This window comes from Zalophus californianus, chromosome 15 (genome assembly GCF_009762305.2).
Source record: "Zalophus californianus isolate mZalCal1 chromosome 15, mZalCal1.pri.v2, whole genome shotgun sequence".
Taxonomy (NCBI): Eukaryota; Metazoa; Chordata; class Mammalia; order Carnivora; family Otariidae; genus Zalophus; species Zalophus californianus.
The window spans coordinates 59884226-59899824 of record NC_045609.1 but is presented as its reverse complement, the minus strand read 5'-3'; the positions used below and the strand labels follow the sequence as shown (position 1 = coordinate 59899824).

The following is a 15599-nucleotide window of genomic DNA, read 5'->3' as shown; positions in this document are numbered from 1 at the left end:
GTCTGTCTGTCTCTCCCTATCTGCGTGTGTCTCCACCTGTCTCGGCTCTCTTTCTTGAGAGACCAGGGATTCTAGAACACTTCCAGCTATAACTGTCCAGGACACACACTCGAGAAAGGAAAACTGGCAGGGGGTACTGGAAGGACCCCCCCCTTGAGGATGCCCATTTCCCCTTCTTGTTGACATCCTAAGGAAGGGCCAGGAGGAAGAGTACCTGATCAATTTAGCACACTCACACCACCCTCCCACACCTCCTCCCCCACCCCGACTCTCTCACACATACACACCCCCACATGACAGACAAACTTGCACCTCACACACAGACACAAGTGTGCGCAGGCACAGATACACACGGACGCAGACGCACACTCACACACGCAGACGCGTGCGCATGCACACATACACACGCAGAGATCCCACAGGCGCCCAAAAGCACAGGGCAATGATTAATGTCCCCTCAGAAAAAGAAATTATATCGAATAAATTAAACTACTGTGGCAGCAAATTGAAAAATAAGGATGTAAATGAGGTTTGAATACTTAATATCGAAGACAAGGGGGGGGAACAAAAAGGGATCGCTGGGTCCCCTGAGAGGGGAGAAGATGTTCCCTCCTGCTCCCCAGTTCAACTCTGGCTCCTGTCCAGTGACCTCAGAGCTGGGGGCTATGCTAGTACGGGGGCTTCAGCCAGCACAGGAGACCCTCTCTCTAGTGGCCATTGCAGAGAAGGTCCCAGAGCCTCCAGAAAGACTCAGAGACAGAGGATGAGGAAGAGGTGATGTAACCACCTGGTAGCATGTCAAAACTCACCCCTGACAGGCCCCATTACACAACGTGGATACTTGCTTCCAGGCCCAACACATGTTCCTCTGAAGGCTCATCCTGCTTCCCCGACCCTACCTACCCCAAGACACCCACATTTGATCACATACACCTTGCTCAGCCCTCAACTCAATCCCAAAGCTGCACATATCCTCAGAACTCACCTGCCTCCTCATCCCCCCAAATATGTCCTAACCCCCTGTCACACCCTGACCACACCACATTCTTCCTGCCAACACCCCAGTATTCACAGGCACAGTACTACGCACACCAAACACCCCAAACATACACCTGCACGGTACACACGGGTTCACACAAACACAGATTTTCCTTGGAGCACATCATGACACACCCCTGTCACACACACACACACACACACACACACACACACACACACACACACACACACACACACACACACACACACACACACACACCCGCTCAGATGGTAGTCCCATCCCTGGGCCTCAGTCCCCTCAGAAATTGTGGGAAGGAAAGGAGGCAGGTTTGGAAGAGCTTTCTCTTTCTCCCCAGGCTTTAAGGGAGTCCTCCCTACACACACTACACACACGGGAGCACTTCCAGCCAGCTTCCAACTTTCGGTTTCTCTCGGCCTCCGCCTCTGGTGCTGTCTCAGTTTCCCTTATTTTGCCTGTCAACTGCTTTCTCCCTGCCGCCTTTGTCTCGGACACCCCAATATATCCCTGCCCCCTCCTTCCCGCCGGTCGCCGGGGCCCTGGGCCGCCATCCCCCCCACCCCCGCGGCACCCCGCCCCTCCCCCTCCTCGGCGGCTCTCGCTGTCGTCTCTGTTCATATATATTTAGTATTTATTTACAAGGCTGGGTTTTTTCCCTGGGCGGGAAGCCAGCCGTGCACAGAAATCCTTAAGATGCTATAAAGCTGGTGAGGTATAAAATGGAAAGTGGTTAGTGCGCTGTTTGGAGATATCTCACCGGCGGCCGGGGGCCCGCGCCGCCCAGCCGCCCGCTGTAAATCTCCCGGAGTTTAGCGCGCTTGTTTGGATCGGGCCGCGAGGGCGGGGGCCGGCGGCACGGGGCGCCCCCCCACCACGCAGCGCCGGGGACCCTTCAGGAGGGGCCGTCACTCCCTCCTGAAATGGAGGTGGGGGCAAGAGGGGCTGGGAAGTCGCCTCTGGGGAAAGAGAGGCTCCTGGGCTGCGGCGCCTCTTCTGAACTTCGCTTAGTCCCCAGGGGGGCCGGAAAGAAAAGGAGTGAAAACCTAGAGTCCAGAGGGCCCCCATCCTTACAATACCCCCCACGTGAACCCCCCCCCAAGTCCCCAAGCGCGGGTGGTCTGGGGAGGGAGCAGGTGAGCCCCCACCCGGAAGAGTGTAGGGGAGGGAACCAAGGTTCCTCCCAGCGGTACTGGGGACTCTCACACGAGTTATTTCAAGTTATTTCACTCCCTGGAGGGGCAGGTGTCTCTCCCTGGTGGGATCATAATAGTTCCTACTCCAAGGGCTGAAGGGCAGATTAAATGAATCAGTGCAGGTGAAGGATTTAGCACAGTGCCTGGTATATAGTAGATGCTCAATGAGTGCTGACTCTGTGATTTGTGCCAATCTGCCCAGCACTTTGTTCATCCATGTGTTTAGTTAGTTGCTCATTTACTCGTATATTTTGTCAACTATTCCTGGCATCCATCCACTCATCCATTCAGCAGCTTTAAGCTGTGTGGTTCTGGGCTCTGTAGTGGAGAATTCTGCAGAAGGCAATAGACCTCCCAGGGGAGCTCCAGTCTGGAGGGGGTGCTAAGATCCAAACCAAGAGAGTAAAAGAGCCACTTCTGGATTAAGTAGCATTTCAGCTCAGCTTGCAGGAAAGGGCTTACCCCACCCATCAGCATGACACCCCTGTCCACAGTCAGCTGTCACCGGGGGAGCCCTTTGACTTCTTGTGGTCTGAAAGTCAAAGGAGGAGTGAAGGAGCAACTAGACTGTGAACCCCCAGAGGGCAGGCCTCCTCCCCCACTCATCCCGGGCCCCCAGCCCCAGCGGAGCCTGGAGCCAGCTCTAAAGAGCTGTCTGTCAGTAAGTGCCCTTTGATTGATGAGTTGGGAAGGCTGAACTCTGCCACACTCCCCTCTCGCTCTGGAGGGATGACACACCTGTCATACAGCCTGCACACGCATGTCCCAGCTCACCTGGACACATGTCAGGAGGGCCGGGCGTAATGACAGGGAATTCTTAGGTGGTCACTGCCCAGAACTGTAGGCCCAGAGGAGCCAGGTCTGTGTCACATAACCATGTCCAAGTCGGTTTTTCTGTATTGGTTCGTTCATTCATTCATTCGTTCATTCATTTATTCAACAAGTGGTAAACAGGGAGTCTCCTGGGCCAGGGGCTGAGGACGACTCAAATGAACATGACTTAGTCCTGGCTCTCAAGAGGTTTATAGGCCAGGGCAGCTGTAGGGCCAACAAACTAGAAATGACAGTATCAAGAAAATTATGCCAGGATCCAGGAGAGCTGTAGAGAGGACTAGAAGGTTCCCAGGGAAGAGAAACCACTGCTGCTGCTGCTGGTGAGTGATGATGATGATGATGATGATGATGATAACAGAATCTAGCAGGCACCTTGCTAAGCATCTTACAGGAAGTATTCAGAAGATGACTTGCACCAGGTCTTGCAGGAGATTAAGATCTTGACGGACAGAGATGAGCCGGGTGTGGGGCAGTGGTGCCATTTCAGAAGGACAGCATCGCAGGCAGAAGAAGAGTATGAACCAGTGCACGGATGTGGGAAGTTACTAGGTGGGGAGTGTGCAAGGGAACCACCCAGAGCCCAATTTGGCTGGTAAGTATGGGCATGAAGGAGAGTACTGCAAAGTCTTGGAGAGAGGGTTAGGAAGGGGCCAGATCACAAAGGGCCATGAATATCAGAGTCAGGAGTTTGTACTTTATTTAGTAGGCAATGGGGAACCATTGAGGGTTTTTGAGCAGGGGAGTGACATGATCAGAGCTGTGCTTTAGGAAAATGAATTTGGCAGCAGCGTGCAGAACAACCGGAGACATGGAACTTAGAGAGACCTGCTGGGAGGAAGACGCCACGCCTGGTGACTGGGGCATGGCTGTTGCTGCACGGAGTTTGTTCCGTGAAATGAAGAGGCCTGGGGCCTCCCTGGGGACAGTGGTGATGGTGAGGCAAAGATGGGTGCCAAAGAAATCAGGAAGTGTCTCTGAACTGGTACACTGACTGAAGGTAGGACAGGGGAAGGGCTGGAGGCCCCAAGGTCTCTGTGAGGTGTGAAGGGGTGGGTGACACGGCTCTCGACAAAGCAGGGACTCACATGTTGTTGCTGGCTTCGGGAGAGATGTGCAAGTCTGCTTGTCAAGTATTAGGCTTGCGCTGCTGGGGTTGTGAGCTCGGATCTCAAGAGAAGCTTGGAATTAGAGATTAATGCTTCCATTACCTGCAGGGAGGTGATGGCTGAGTTCCCGAGTGGTTGAGACCTCCTGAGAGACTGGAGAGAACAGTGGAGAGCTGGAGTTGGAGCTCTGTGCTGTGGCTACATTTAGGGGAGAGTGTAGGGGACAAAAGAGACAGAGAAGGAGGGCTAGAGATGCTGTGGGGGCAGTGGGGGGAGTGCAGTGGGCAAGGCAGCCAAGAGATGTGTGAGTTTTCCCTGAGTGACCAGTATTCCAAGGCTTCCATGGGATGGTGCCTGAGAATCACAAGTGGGGTCTGGTGGTCAGGAGCTTGAATGCGAGGCCAGGAGTAACCTTGTGGGGGAGAAGTGAGGCTAGAAGGTGCTCCTGGGAGCAGGGGCTATTCCAGGGCCTAGCACGCAGGGATACTCCAGCACCTGCCCACTGCTCAGACCAAGTCCCCAGACTTGAGGTTTCCCTAGAGGCCCTCCTGTCCCTCTTCTGGATGGAGCAAACAAAAGTGGGAAACAATGGGGTGGAAAAGTGGGAGCCGATGAGACCAACTGCTCTCTGACTTGGGATTCCTGAGAGCCTCAGATCTCTGCACACTCGGGTTTATTAGGTTCATGCTGATTATTTGGCTACAAACCACACAGCCGTGCTCTTCTTTTTGAGGTGGGTGGTACCCTTGTCTGGTCATCCCCTCGACAGGTTTGACCATCCTCTTCCTTGGCACTGGAGATTACCCTGTTCTGCAGCTGGCTCCCTCTATCTTGGGCCTTGCTCTAGCCCCTGGGCTGGTGATGCCCAGGTCCCCGAGCATCCCCAGAACTGTGGGGTTTAGGAAGTAGAGGGGACAGGACCCAGAACCTCATTTCCCATTTAGGAGGAGCAAGGCATAGGAGGTAGTGCGGGCCCCCACCCTCCCGGAGGGGACCCGCAGTCCTAAATGCCCCTGCGCCTTCTCCATATTGTGGGAAAAGCTGCTGCATCCATCACTGTCAGGCACCGAGTTTGAATAAATTTGAATGCACTGAGCCGTGGGCTGCAGTTTCTATAATATCACTTTCCAGTTTGAATATTTCACTTACTTTTTTTTTTGAATTTCTTTTTATCCAACAGTTTCTCCTCCTTTTCATCTACCCCCGCTGCAGTCAAGCTCTGGATGTAGAGAGGACAGTGCCTTGCGGGTGTCTGAGATGGGAAGAAACCAGGCCTTTGGCAGCTTTGGCATCTCTGTCCTCCCATCCACCACCCCCACCCAGCACATGTGCTCCCTGGGCCAGGAGCTCCATCTCCCCACCGTTTGTGTAGATGGGGAAACAGCACTCAGAGAATGAGCTGCCCTCAAACTCCTACCCTTCTATATGGCAGACCAAGTGTACCAGACTCCTGCTTCTTTTCTACGGGGGCCTGAACCCCTCACCTACGGACGCTCATATATGGACGTGTGCACACGTGCATGCACACATGTGCATGAGTGTACACACACACACACACACACACACACACACACACACACACCTTCTGATATAGTAACTTGTACCTAAATGTTAATGGCAGATTGCAATTTCCCAGTAGGAAGCTAGCTCCTAGGTCCCTCCGGCCACTGTCCTGCCTTCCCCTATAAATGAGGACCCCCGGTTATGGATTCCCTTTCCATCTCCCTGTATCTCTTCACTCGCCATTCATCAGTGTGATATCAATACAGCCATGCTTTCTGGACAGGGGCTGCTGGGAGGGAGAAAAGACCAGCATCCTGCCAATGCACTTCAGAGAACCACCCCTGGTCCCTGGCCACAAGCCCCACGATTTGCTAGACTATGGTTAGTGCCATCCCTACTCCCGGCGCGGAGCTCAGGGACCAGGGAGAACTGAGGTGCATGCAGGGAAAGAGAGCATCCTGGAACAAAACGACTCAGGATTGCATTCGAGGATGGGTCCAGATAGGGATGGGGAGGTGAGCAGCTTGAGAAGGGTTCTGGGGACCCTCTGAGTCTGTATCTTTCTACAGTGGCATCTGGTCACACTGTCCTTTGGACCATACATAAGATACCCCCGCTACATAGATAATCTCGAGAGGGCAGTGACCATTCAGGAGGCTCGGTGATACTGACATCGATGAGGACATTCTGCTTTATGGGGCACACTAATTGGCTCGAGGGCCACTGAGTGCCCCAACCATCTAAAGAGGACCCACGTTGACCATATGTGGATCCCTGCACCTCCAAGGAGTCATTCAGGCCATCTCCCAAGGAGACATTATTCATAGAGCACATGTTCCTCGTTCCTGCCAGAAATGGCACTTCCTTTGGCTACTAATCCTCCCCCAACAGTGCCCACAACTGCCACACGGTAGGTATGTACAGGGGGTGGTGTGAGGGGAACCAGGAAGCAGAAAACTTCAGTGAATCTGTGACTTTTGGAGGTGATGCTGCTGCTCTCCACTCCGCCTGGTCCTGCGTGCTCATAGTTAGTGGACAAAGCAGGAGACAGGGAAGAAACGGTCAGATTCGGGGAGCTCAAGATGTGATTGGGGAGGTGAAATTGTCATTAAGAGTAATATTTATTTCTACTTTACATTGTGCTATGGTCAAAAGGGTTTTGAGTGGATTTAGGACACACACACACACGCGCGCGCGCAGGGATCAAAACAGTTTACAAAAAAGAGAGAGGACAACTGGAAATCATTTAAAGGCAGGAGAAGGATAAATGGTTGGAGGCTTTGGTCAGAGGAGTGTCTGCAGTTAGCTTGGCCATCGCAGGATGGGGCCCTGTGCTGTAATTGTCCACCTCTCAAGGGGCTCACCTGTGTGGGTTCAGGTAGTCAGGGAAGGCTTTCTGGAGGAGGCAGAACCAGTCCAGGGACTTGACAGATGGCAGAACAAACTGGAGCGGTATTCCAGCGGCAGGACTGGAGTAAGGAAAGTCAGAGAAAAGGAGCTGAACATGTGGCAAATGTTGGGTCAGGGAGGGGCTGGCAATGGGAACGGTGAGTTTGAGGAACAGCGAGTAGGTGGCAGAGATACAATACGTCCAGGGACAGTAAAGAGATGAGAGTCCCTGTGGGCCATTGATAGGAGATGGAGTGGTCGGTGTGCTGGGAACACTTAGGAGGTGCCCCAGACTAGCTTGGGCTCACCCCAGTATTTCCTAATTCTAATCCAGACCCCTCAGCACCCTCTTCCTGCAGCCCCTCTTCCCTTCCTGCCCCCCATGAGCTCAAACTCAGCACCCAGCAAAGACAGCCCTCACCAGGGGAGGGTTAGCCATACCAAACAGCATCCCCAAGAAGGATGCACATACCCCTATGAGGGGCGGAAGCCTCCCCTCCCCTCCCCCAGTGTGCCCCGGCTGGCCCTGTGGCGGGAGGGGTGCGGTGTGAAGGGAGAGGCTCTCCTGCCGCACCATGACAGATGATTGACTCGAAACAATATCTAAGGCGATCAGGATAAAGTGCTGGCCATTTCAAGGCTCAGCAGAATTCAGATTCTAATTAGACTTCTCACCACATTCCAAATAAAAATGGTTCCCCTGGTATCCCCTTTGCCTATCAGGTGTCTCTCCCTGATCGCTGGAACAAAACGCATAAAGAAAGTGATTAAAGCCATAACAAAGGCATAAAATTGGAATTATCGCTGCCACCACATCTGGGAGCATGGAGTGTCACCACACCGCCCCCTCCCCCCCAAACCTGCACACACACAGAAATGCTGTCCCACCCCAGCTCCTGGCTGGGCACCCTGCAATGACAGCCATCAGATGGCTGAAGAGGTAGGGGGATGAGGGTTCAGGGGGAGGGATGGGATTGGGTGGGGGGCGGGAGGTCCAAGGAGCCAGGGATTGGCGATCAGGAGGCAACTAAAGTGGGCAAATGAGGGGCTCCAGGCCTGGGGTGAGTGGTCTAGGGAGTGAGGGTTGGGCAGACAATGGTCGCTGTTTCTACTGTCTAAATATTTGCCAGTGGGCCGGGTCCTCGGGGCTCTTGCCTTGATGACCTCACCACCCCCAGGACATACACGCTTGTCTGCACACACGTGTAATCAGGGCTTAAAACATGCTGTAAATTGTTTCATGCACTCCATGTGGTGTCCAGCTCTGTTGGGAGACACACAAGTCCCCCCATGACCCACTGCCCAGGCCACTGGACCCAGTGCTGATTTTCAGTTCCCTTTCCCTGCCTGCTTCCAACAGGGGGCACCCACTTACGGAGACTGCTAGGTCCCCATCGGTCCCCAGCATGTGTGTGCACAGCCAGCACACAATCCAGAGACCCCAGTCCCCTGTACTGCACATTTGCACACATGCACACACACACACACACACACACACACACACACACGTGTACCATGCCTATAACAATACCCTCACGCAGTGCCTCGTGTGCTGGGAATATAGCAAAGGCCCCCCCATCTCAGTGGGGCCCTGGCCTCTCTAGCTCTTCTGCCTCCCCTACTGCCGCCCCCATCTGCCCCTCACAGCTAGCCTGGTACCTGGTACGGGGCAGCCTTGTTCCCTGCGTGGGCTGGGTAGGCAGGCGGGAGGTCCAGAGGAGGGTGAGGGAGTGGGAGCGGGGCTCTGAGCGGGGACGATATAAAATTAAAAGGTAAAAAGCAGGAACGCAAATGGAGGGTGCTTTCAGCTTTCACATTATTAATGACTCTTCAAAAAATCGGCGAGTTTTCCAATCTTCTCTGAGAAGCGCTTGAAGGAGCTCACAGATGAAACTGACCTTCAAAATGTTCTTTGGTCTTTAGTTAAGAAATTCGCTCGCCATTATGGCATCATTAGGGAAACAAGGATAAAATTACTCCATGGTTAATGACCTATAGTATCTCCCCACCAAAATTTGTTTCAGATCTAATAAAACTGTGCTTAACACACTCGGATGAGTTATGAGGACTGTTCTGCAGGGTATTAAAATGTGGAAAATAGATTTTCCGAAGCTGGGGGGACTGGACTTTTTGAATCAGATAGCAGAATGGAATTTTCTGGGCAATAAATTCTTCCATGTCTCAATTTCATCTCGCGCTCTCTCTCTCCTGCCTGCCTCTGCCCCTCTCTCTCTCCCTCACTCTCTCTCTCTCCCCCACTCTCTCTCTCTGTCTCCCTCTCTCTGTCTTTCATCTTTTCCTAAAATACCGAAGCAACACAGAAACGTTTCAAACTTGAAGGCTACATAAACTTTGAGAATGCAGAGTGACAAAGGCTGTCAGTGTGGGGCAGCTGGAGCCCGCATGTGTGTGTACACACGTTTGGGGCTCCTGTCTGCCGAACGAGGGTGGTAGCAACACCCCCCACCATCTCACCCAGTGCCCCTACATGCACCCAAGGTGGGACTGACACCCTCCATTTCTCTCTTGCCAGCCGAGCTGCCAGATCTCACCCTCTGCGCCTGAACCACAGGGCACACCCATGCTCCTAACCCTTCCTAGCATCCCCCCATCTGGGGCCACCATACACACCAACGCCAGGGGTCAGCCTATGAGAACACACCTGCCCTGCCCACCCCAAACTTCTCGTTGATGGGAAGGGGATTGCATTGGCCTCGTGAAGGGTCAGAGCTGCCCTTTTTTGCACACGTGCGTGCACATCAGCACATGCTAGCCCTCTTCATGGGGCACACCCAGATGCCCCAGCCACGCAGGCTGGAGGCTGAGACCCGAGCCCCAGCCCAAGCACTGGCTGAAGGTTTTCGGGGGCTGGATACTGCCGCGGAGAGAGGTGGCTGGCGAGGTAATGGCATTTTGCTCTCTTTAAACTTTAATCTTTCCTATTAATTCCCTGCAACTGGAGAATGTGTGAGAGTTAATGTTCCGTGAACGTGTTTCGCACTCGGCAGTCTCTTCGAGCTAATTACCTTCAGGTGCTAAATGGAGGGAAATTGCAATCCATTTGGATGTGAAAAAATTTCGCCTTCCCGTCCCCTGTGAGACATCCTTTTTCCTGAGTGCTGCAGAAAGAATGCTCTCTGGGTGGGAGTTTTTTTCCTAATGTTTTTTTTCTTCGGCCCTCTCCCCCGCCCCCTTTCTCCAAGAGTCTGAGTTTTGCAGGACGGTGGTGGTTGGAGACTGGAGGAGGCCTGGGCCTCGGCACAAGGTCCAAGTCTGGGGTGGAGGCCAGGTGGGGAGGGACTTACAAGCAGGGGAGATGCCCAGGCTGAGAAACTGGCCCCTGCCCCTTGGAGGCCTTGGAGTGGAAGTGTATTTACACGCTTAATAACACGCCTATTACCAGTGTTTCTCAGCTGCTAGTTTTTGAATACAGATATAATAGAATTTTACAAGCCACATAAAAGCTGTCCTTCTCCTGGACCCTGAACTGGGGTGTCTGGTAGGGCAGAGGACAGGGAAGAGCGAATGGAGAAAAGGAGGGAGCTCAAGGAGGGAGAGAATGTAAATGGGTCCGACAACTGGACAGAGAAAAGAGGGGAAAAGTGTGGGAAGGAGAGGGGCCTCCAGATGGGCCCCATGGGGAGGGCCAGTGGGGAGAGATGGATGGGACCTCTGTCTCCATCCCAGAGAACTGACATCAACGACAAAAGCATGAAGGCCAGGAAGGTCTGCTCTTGAAGCCTCTTAGGTCTCAACAGAGAACACCCGCCTTGACACACCCATCCCTCCAGCCCCATTCTGATCTCTGATCTCAGACGTCAACCTCATCCAAACCTCACCAAAAAAGACAGTTAATTTCACCTCCTCCCTCTACCCTGGATCCAACCTACTAGACTTTGCAAATCCCATTCCTTAACCTAGGTTGGAGCAGGGAGCTGCTCCAACCTAGGTTATAGTTTGCTTCCACCCAAGAGGAACTGGTTTGATACAAAACACACAAGACAGAGCTCCCCGCCCCCGGCTCCACATGAGCAGTGCTCCACTTGAAAGAGGATTTGGACCCCCACAGTTGCACTGGGCTTGACCTTCCACTGGGAATTCCCTCTCAGACCTCACCTGTGTTCTACCTGTGTGGGAAGAGCGATTCTTTCTAACACTGAAGAGCCTTCCTGGGGAGAATATATTGGGAATATCAGAGTCGCTTGAGTTTACTTTGTTAAAAGTTTATTCTGAAGAGTTTCAAATATATTTTTAAAAATCCATATACCTATCGACTGGTTTCAACAACTATCAACATATAGCTGATCTTATTTCTTCTGTCCACCAGGACCATTTGGCTACAGACATCAAATCAGTTCACCCACAAATATTTTAATATGCATTTCTAAAAGCTAAGGACTCTTTTAACATTACCCCAATAGCATCATCTCGCTTAAGTAAAAATTAACTATAATTTCTTACTCTCATCAGGTATCTATTCCTTATTCAAATTTCCCTGAATTGGTTTCTAATCCAGGTCCACACACTGTATGTGGTCAATGTGGCTCTTAAGCTTCTTTTATTCCAGAGGCTACACTTTCTTTCCTCTTCTTGCAATTTATTGAAGAGACTGTGGGCCATTTGTCCTATGGAATTTCCCTTATTCTGGGATTTTGCTGAGGGCAACCCTGTGGTATCATTTAACATGTTTCTTTGTCCTTTGAAATTGGTAGATTCCAGAGTTGCTTGGCTTCAGATTTGATTTTTTGGCAAGAATATTTTAGAGGTGGCATGAACTTCCTATTGTATCACATCAGGACCACATAATTTCTCGTCACTTTTCTTTTTATAATATTAAGATTAATCAGCGGGTTCAGTTGCTGTCAGCTGGATCTATCCATTACAAAGTTCTCCTTCAGCTTTTTTCCCTCCATCAGCTTCTCACTTAATGGTTTTAACAGCCATTTACTATCATTGACTAGATCCATTATTTCATTAGGTGTTTCTGTATTTGTTTTGAAACTGTTTCTTTTCTTCCAGCTTTTTATTTTGAAATATTTTAAACTGTCCAGCAAAGTTCACTGTTGCAATGAATGCTCATATACTCTGACACAGATGAACAATGTGTAACTATTTCCAAACTGGGTTTATCTCTCCCTTTCTCGTTCTGAAACACTTGTGTGTTCATTGCTGACATAAATGACACTTCCCAAAATACTTCCGCAGTTATCTTTTAAGAACAAGGACATTTGTCTGTACTGAACAGTGTGATGATCACTTTTAGGAGCTTTTAACCTTTGCCTCATATACGAGTCCATATTCAAAACCCTTCAACTGTCCCAATAATGTTCTTTATAACTGCCCCTCCCTCACCCCAATCCAAGATCTTTCATTGTGTTTATTTTTGTCCTTTTAATCTCCTTTATGCTGTAATAGTTCTCCAACTTCTTTTTTTGGGGGGGGTGTCTTTCATGAGTTTTGGAAAATCCAGGCAGAAGAATGTCCCTCAGTTTAGATTTGTCTGATTGTTTCCTCATGATTAAATTCAGGCTAAACATTTTGGGCAAGGTGATGTTTCCTTCTCAGTGCATCTTATCAGGAGCCATAGGATATCAGTTTCTCTCATTATTGGTGATGATAAGTTTGATCATTTTTAAGGTAGCATCATCCAAATTTCTCCATTGTAAAGGTGCCCTTTGCCCTAAGTACTATGTTATGATGGGGCAGAGATGGGAATTGAGACTGTGTGAATACCTTGTCCTCTAAATATCTTTTATACAGGGAATTTAGGATCCATTGATGATCTTACCTGAATCAATTGTAACTATAGTGATTATAAGATGGTGAATTTTCTAATTCTACAATTCCTTCTACCTGTATTAGTTGGCACTCTTCTCTAGTGGCATTTATTTTTAATAAAGGAAGCTGTTATCATTTAGGAGGTCTTGATAAGAATGGGGAAGTTGTACAGGTCAAGACCAGCTATGACTGTGGTCTTTTGGAGATACCGTGCCTTCAGAAGCAGTGTAGGTATACCTGTGGCCCCAGGGACATCTTCTCACATGACTAGGTATCCTTCTGGTCTAGAAGGGACCCCACTCCATACAAACAGATACAACCATGGTTTCCTGGAAAACTGCCTGCAAGATCAGATATATCAATGGTCTCTAAGAATACCACCCACAGGAACAGGTAAACCCATGGTACATGTAGAATACAAGATCATGTACACCAAAAGTCTACAAAGAATACCACTCCACAGGATCAAGTTTAGCCAATGTCTTCAGAGAACCCCACCATTTGGATGCAGCTCCACATTGCACAATGACTCATTATGGTTTCTTTCCCTGATTCCCTGCTTAGTTCTTTCAACACATTTTTAATCCTGGAGTAGTTTACTCGTTGCTTGGCTCAGTGTTATTAAATGGGACACTTTGGTATATCTACTGCTTCTGGTGTAGTGGAAGGCTGGGCTGCCTGCTGAACAGGGAAAAGCCAGGTCAGAGCTTTCCAGGGACTGCTCCTAGGATGAGAAAATGTAGTCCTACTCAGTGGATGACAGGCAGACTCAGCCCCTGTTCTGGAGTGGACTGACCTGCTGCCACCTTGGAGCCCTTATTTGGAGCCCTTAGCCCTTCAATTCAAACCTTCTCAATTGGCAGTTATATGAATTGCTAGAAGAAGACCCTTCCTACCGAAGAGGGGATCGCTTCTTTAAGTCATGTTTATAAGGCTACCAAAAAAAAAAAAAAAAAAAAGGCTGAAAATGGCAGAAAGAAGTCTGAGCTAGCTTAAGCACAAAGGGATGTTTACTGAAGATATTCAGGAGTATCATCATATCTAGGCTTGGGAAAGGCAGAAGACAAAGCAGCTCTGTGTCCCTAGAAGCTGAAGCCCATGGGCCTTCTCCTTCCGGGTGCCATCATGTGACTCTGCTTGTAAGCATCTTAGTCTCTGGCCCCAACAGTTCAAATTCCCAACTCCCAAGAGTAGGAATCTGATTGGCTTCTTTTGTGTGAGGTATCTGACCTTACCTCAGTCAACTGTGGCCAAAATGCTTCCTAGGAATCTACCCGTGTGGATGGAGAGAGTTGTTCCCAAAGATGCTGGGCAGACCCTCAAGAGGTACATGTCACAGAAATAAACTCACAAACTCTCCAGAGGATAGGCAAATAAAAACTCTTGAGAACAACTCCATCATAAAGGGGAAGGCCTTGGCTTTAGGCTGTGCTGACCAGAGTTTAAGATGAAGCCAAAAAAGCCACATTGCCAAGTCCCATGGACCAACCACACTGTAATAGGTCTGGAGGGACACAGTATACAAGGGGAGGTATACCCAGAAGGTGTGGTTCTAAGTATCTGTAGATGTCTGGTCACCTTGAGGCTGGAACACAACATTCTGATCCAGTTTCACAAATAGAGACAGGACTCCAGGTCTCCAGATTGTAAGCCTCATCCAGCTTCCTGTCATCTGATCCACTAAAGGATATATACCAAACCTTCCAATTTGGCCTCAAATCCTAGAGCCCCTTGGGTCCCTCCCACTCACAGAGTGAGTTTGAGAGAAATCCCAAGGGCGTATCAGTGGTATTTGCTATTTTTGAATCCTATGGAGGATTTAGTTCTTTTCCAGCCCAGTGTGGTTACCCCTTCCCGGTTTTGGGGAATTCTGGTTAATGGTTTCCTCTCACCCCCGAAACTTGCAAAATCCAAATACTAAAAGTTTACAATAAACAAGTACCTAAGTCATGGAACAGTTATAAGCTGTACCTGAGAAAAACAGCATGTTCTTTCCTAGCAGTGCACTGTGTTGTACTGTCCCCAGCCCAGGCAGGTGCAAGACAAAGCAATGCAGTCAAGACTAGGGAGCTGTCCCTCAGCTCCTCATGACAGGGGAGCCTCTCTAGGCTGGACTCAAGATGCTCAGGCAGGACCGCCCCACCCGGCTGATAAGCAAATCTCCTTGTTGGATTTTTCCTTTTATCAATAAATAATATCTCATTTTATCCTTACTAGTGCTTTTGCTCTTAAATTCTTGTTTGATATCAGTATTGCTAGCTTACCTTCCTTTTGGTTAATATTTGCCTAGCATATCTTGTTTTATATCTTTATTTTCAGTTTTTCTGTGACCTTATTTTAGGCAAGTCTTTTGTGAACAGCCTATGCCTGGATTTTTTAGAACTCCAAACTGAAAGTCTCTTTTAATGGGAAAATGTGATATGTCTACCTTTATTGTGATTAATGCATTTGGACTTACTTCTATCATCTCTGTGTTTTGTTTTGATGCTTTTTCTTTGCTTTCCCTCTTCCATACCTTCTACAATATTGATGAGTTTTCTTTATTGTTTTTCTTTAAATTTTCTTTTTTACTGGTTTGGAAGTTAAGCATTCTATTTCTAGCCAAACAGGGTTACTCTTAATTTTTTAAATATGCCTATGTTGGGCGCCTGGGTGGCTCAGTTGGTTAAGCGACTGCCTTCGGCTCAGGTCATGATCCTGGATGGAGTCCCTGGATCGAGTCCCGCATCAGGCTCCCTGCTCGGCAGGGAGTCTGCTTCTCCCTCTGACCCTCCCCCC

General features: G+C 49.8%; 1 protein-coding gene across 8 annotated transcripts in view; it reads right to left on the bottom strand.

The window, feature by feature from the left end:
* Nucleotides 1–15599, bottom strand: part of HIF1AN (hypoxia inducible factor 1 subunit alpha inhibitor) — a 79441-nt gene that overhangs the window by 3508 nt on the left and 60334 nt on the right. For 3 of the 8 annotated variants that reach the window (XM_027594319.2, XM_027594349.1, XM_027594314.2), the window contains exon 6: nt 7019–7123. The exons of 1 other annotated variant lie outside the window; for it this stretch is intronic. In XM_027594319.2, the coding sequence (XP_027450120.1) occupies nt 7019–7123 (105 nt within the window). Of the gene's footprint in view, nt 1–3271; nt 3485–4023; nt 4350–5300; nt 5404–7018; nt 7124–15599 lie in introns of those variants that run through there. 4 more of the 8 variants (XR_003519946.1, XR_003519948.1, XR_003519945.2 and 1 more) reach the window with 3 other exon arrangements.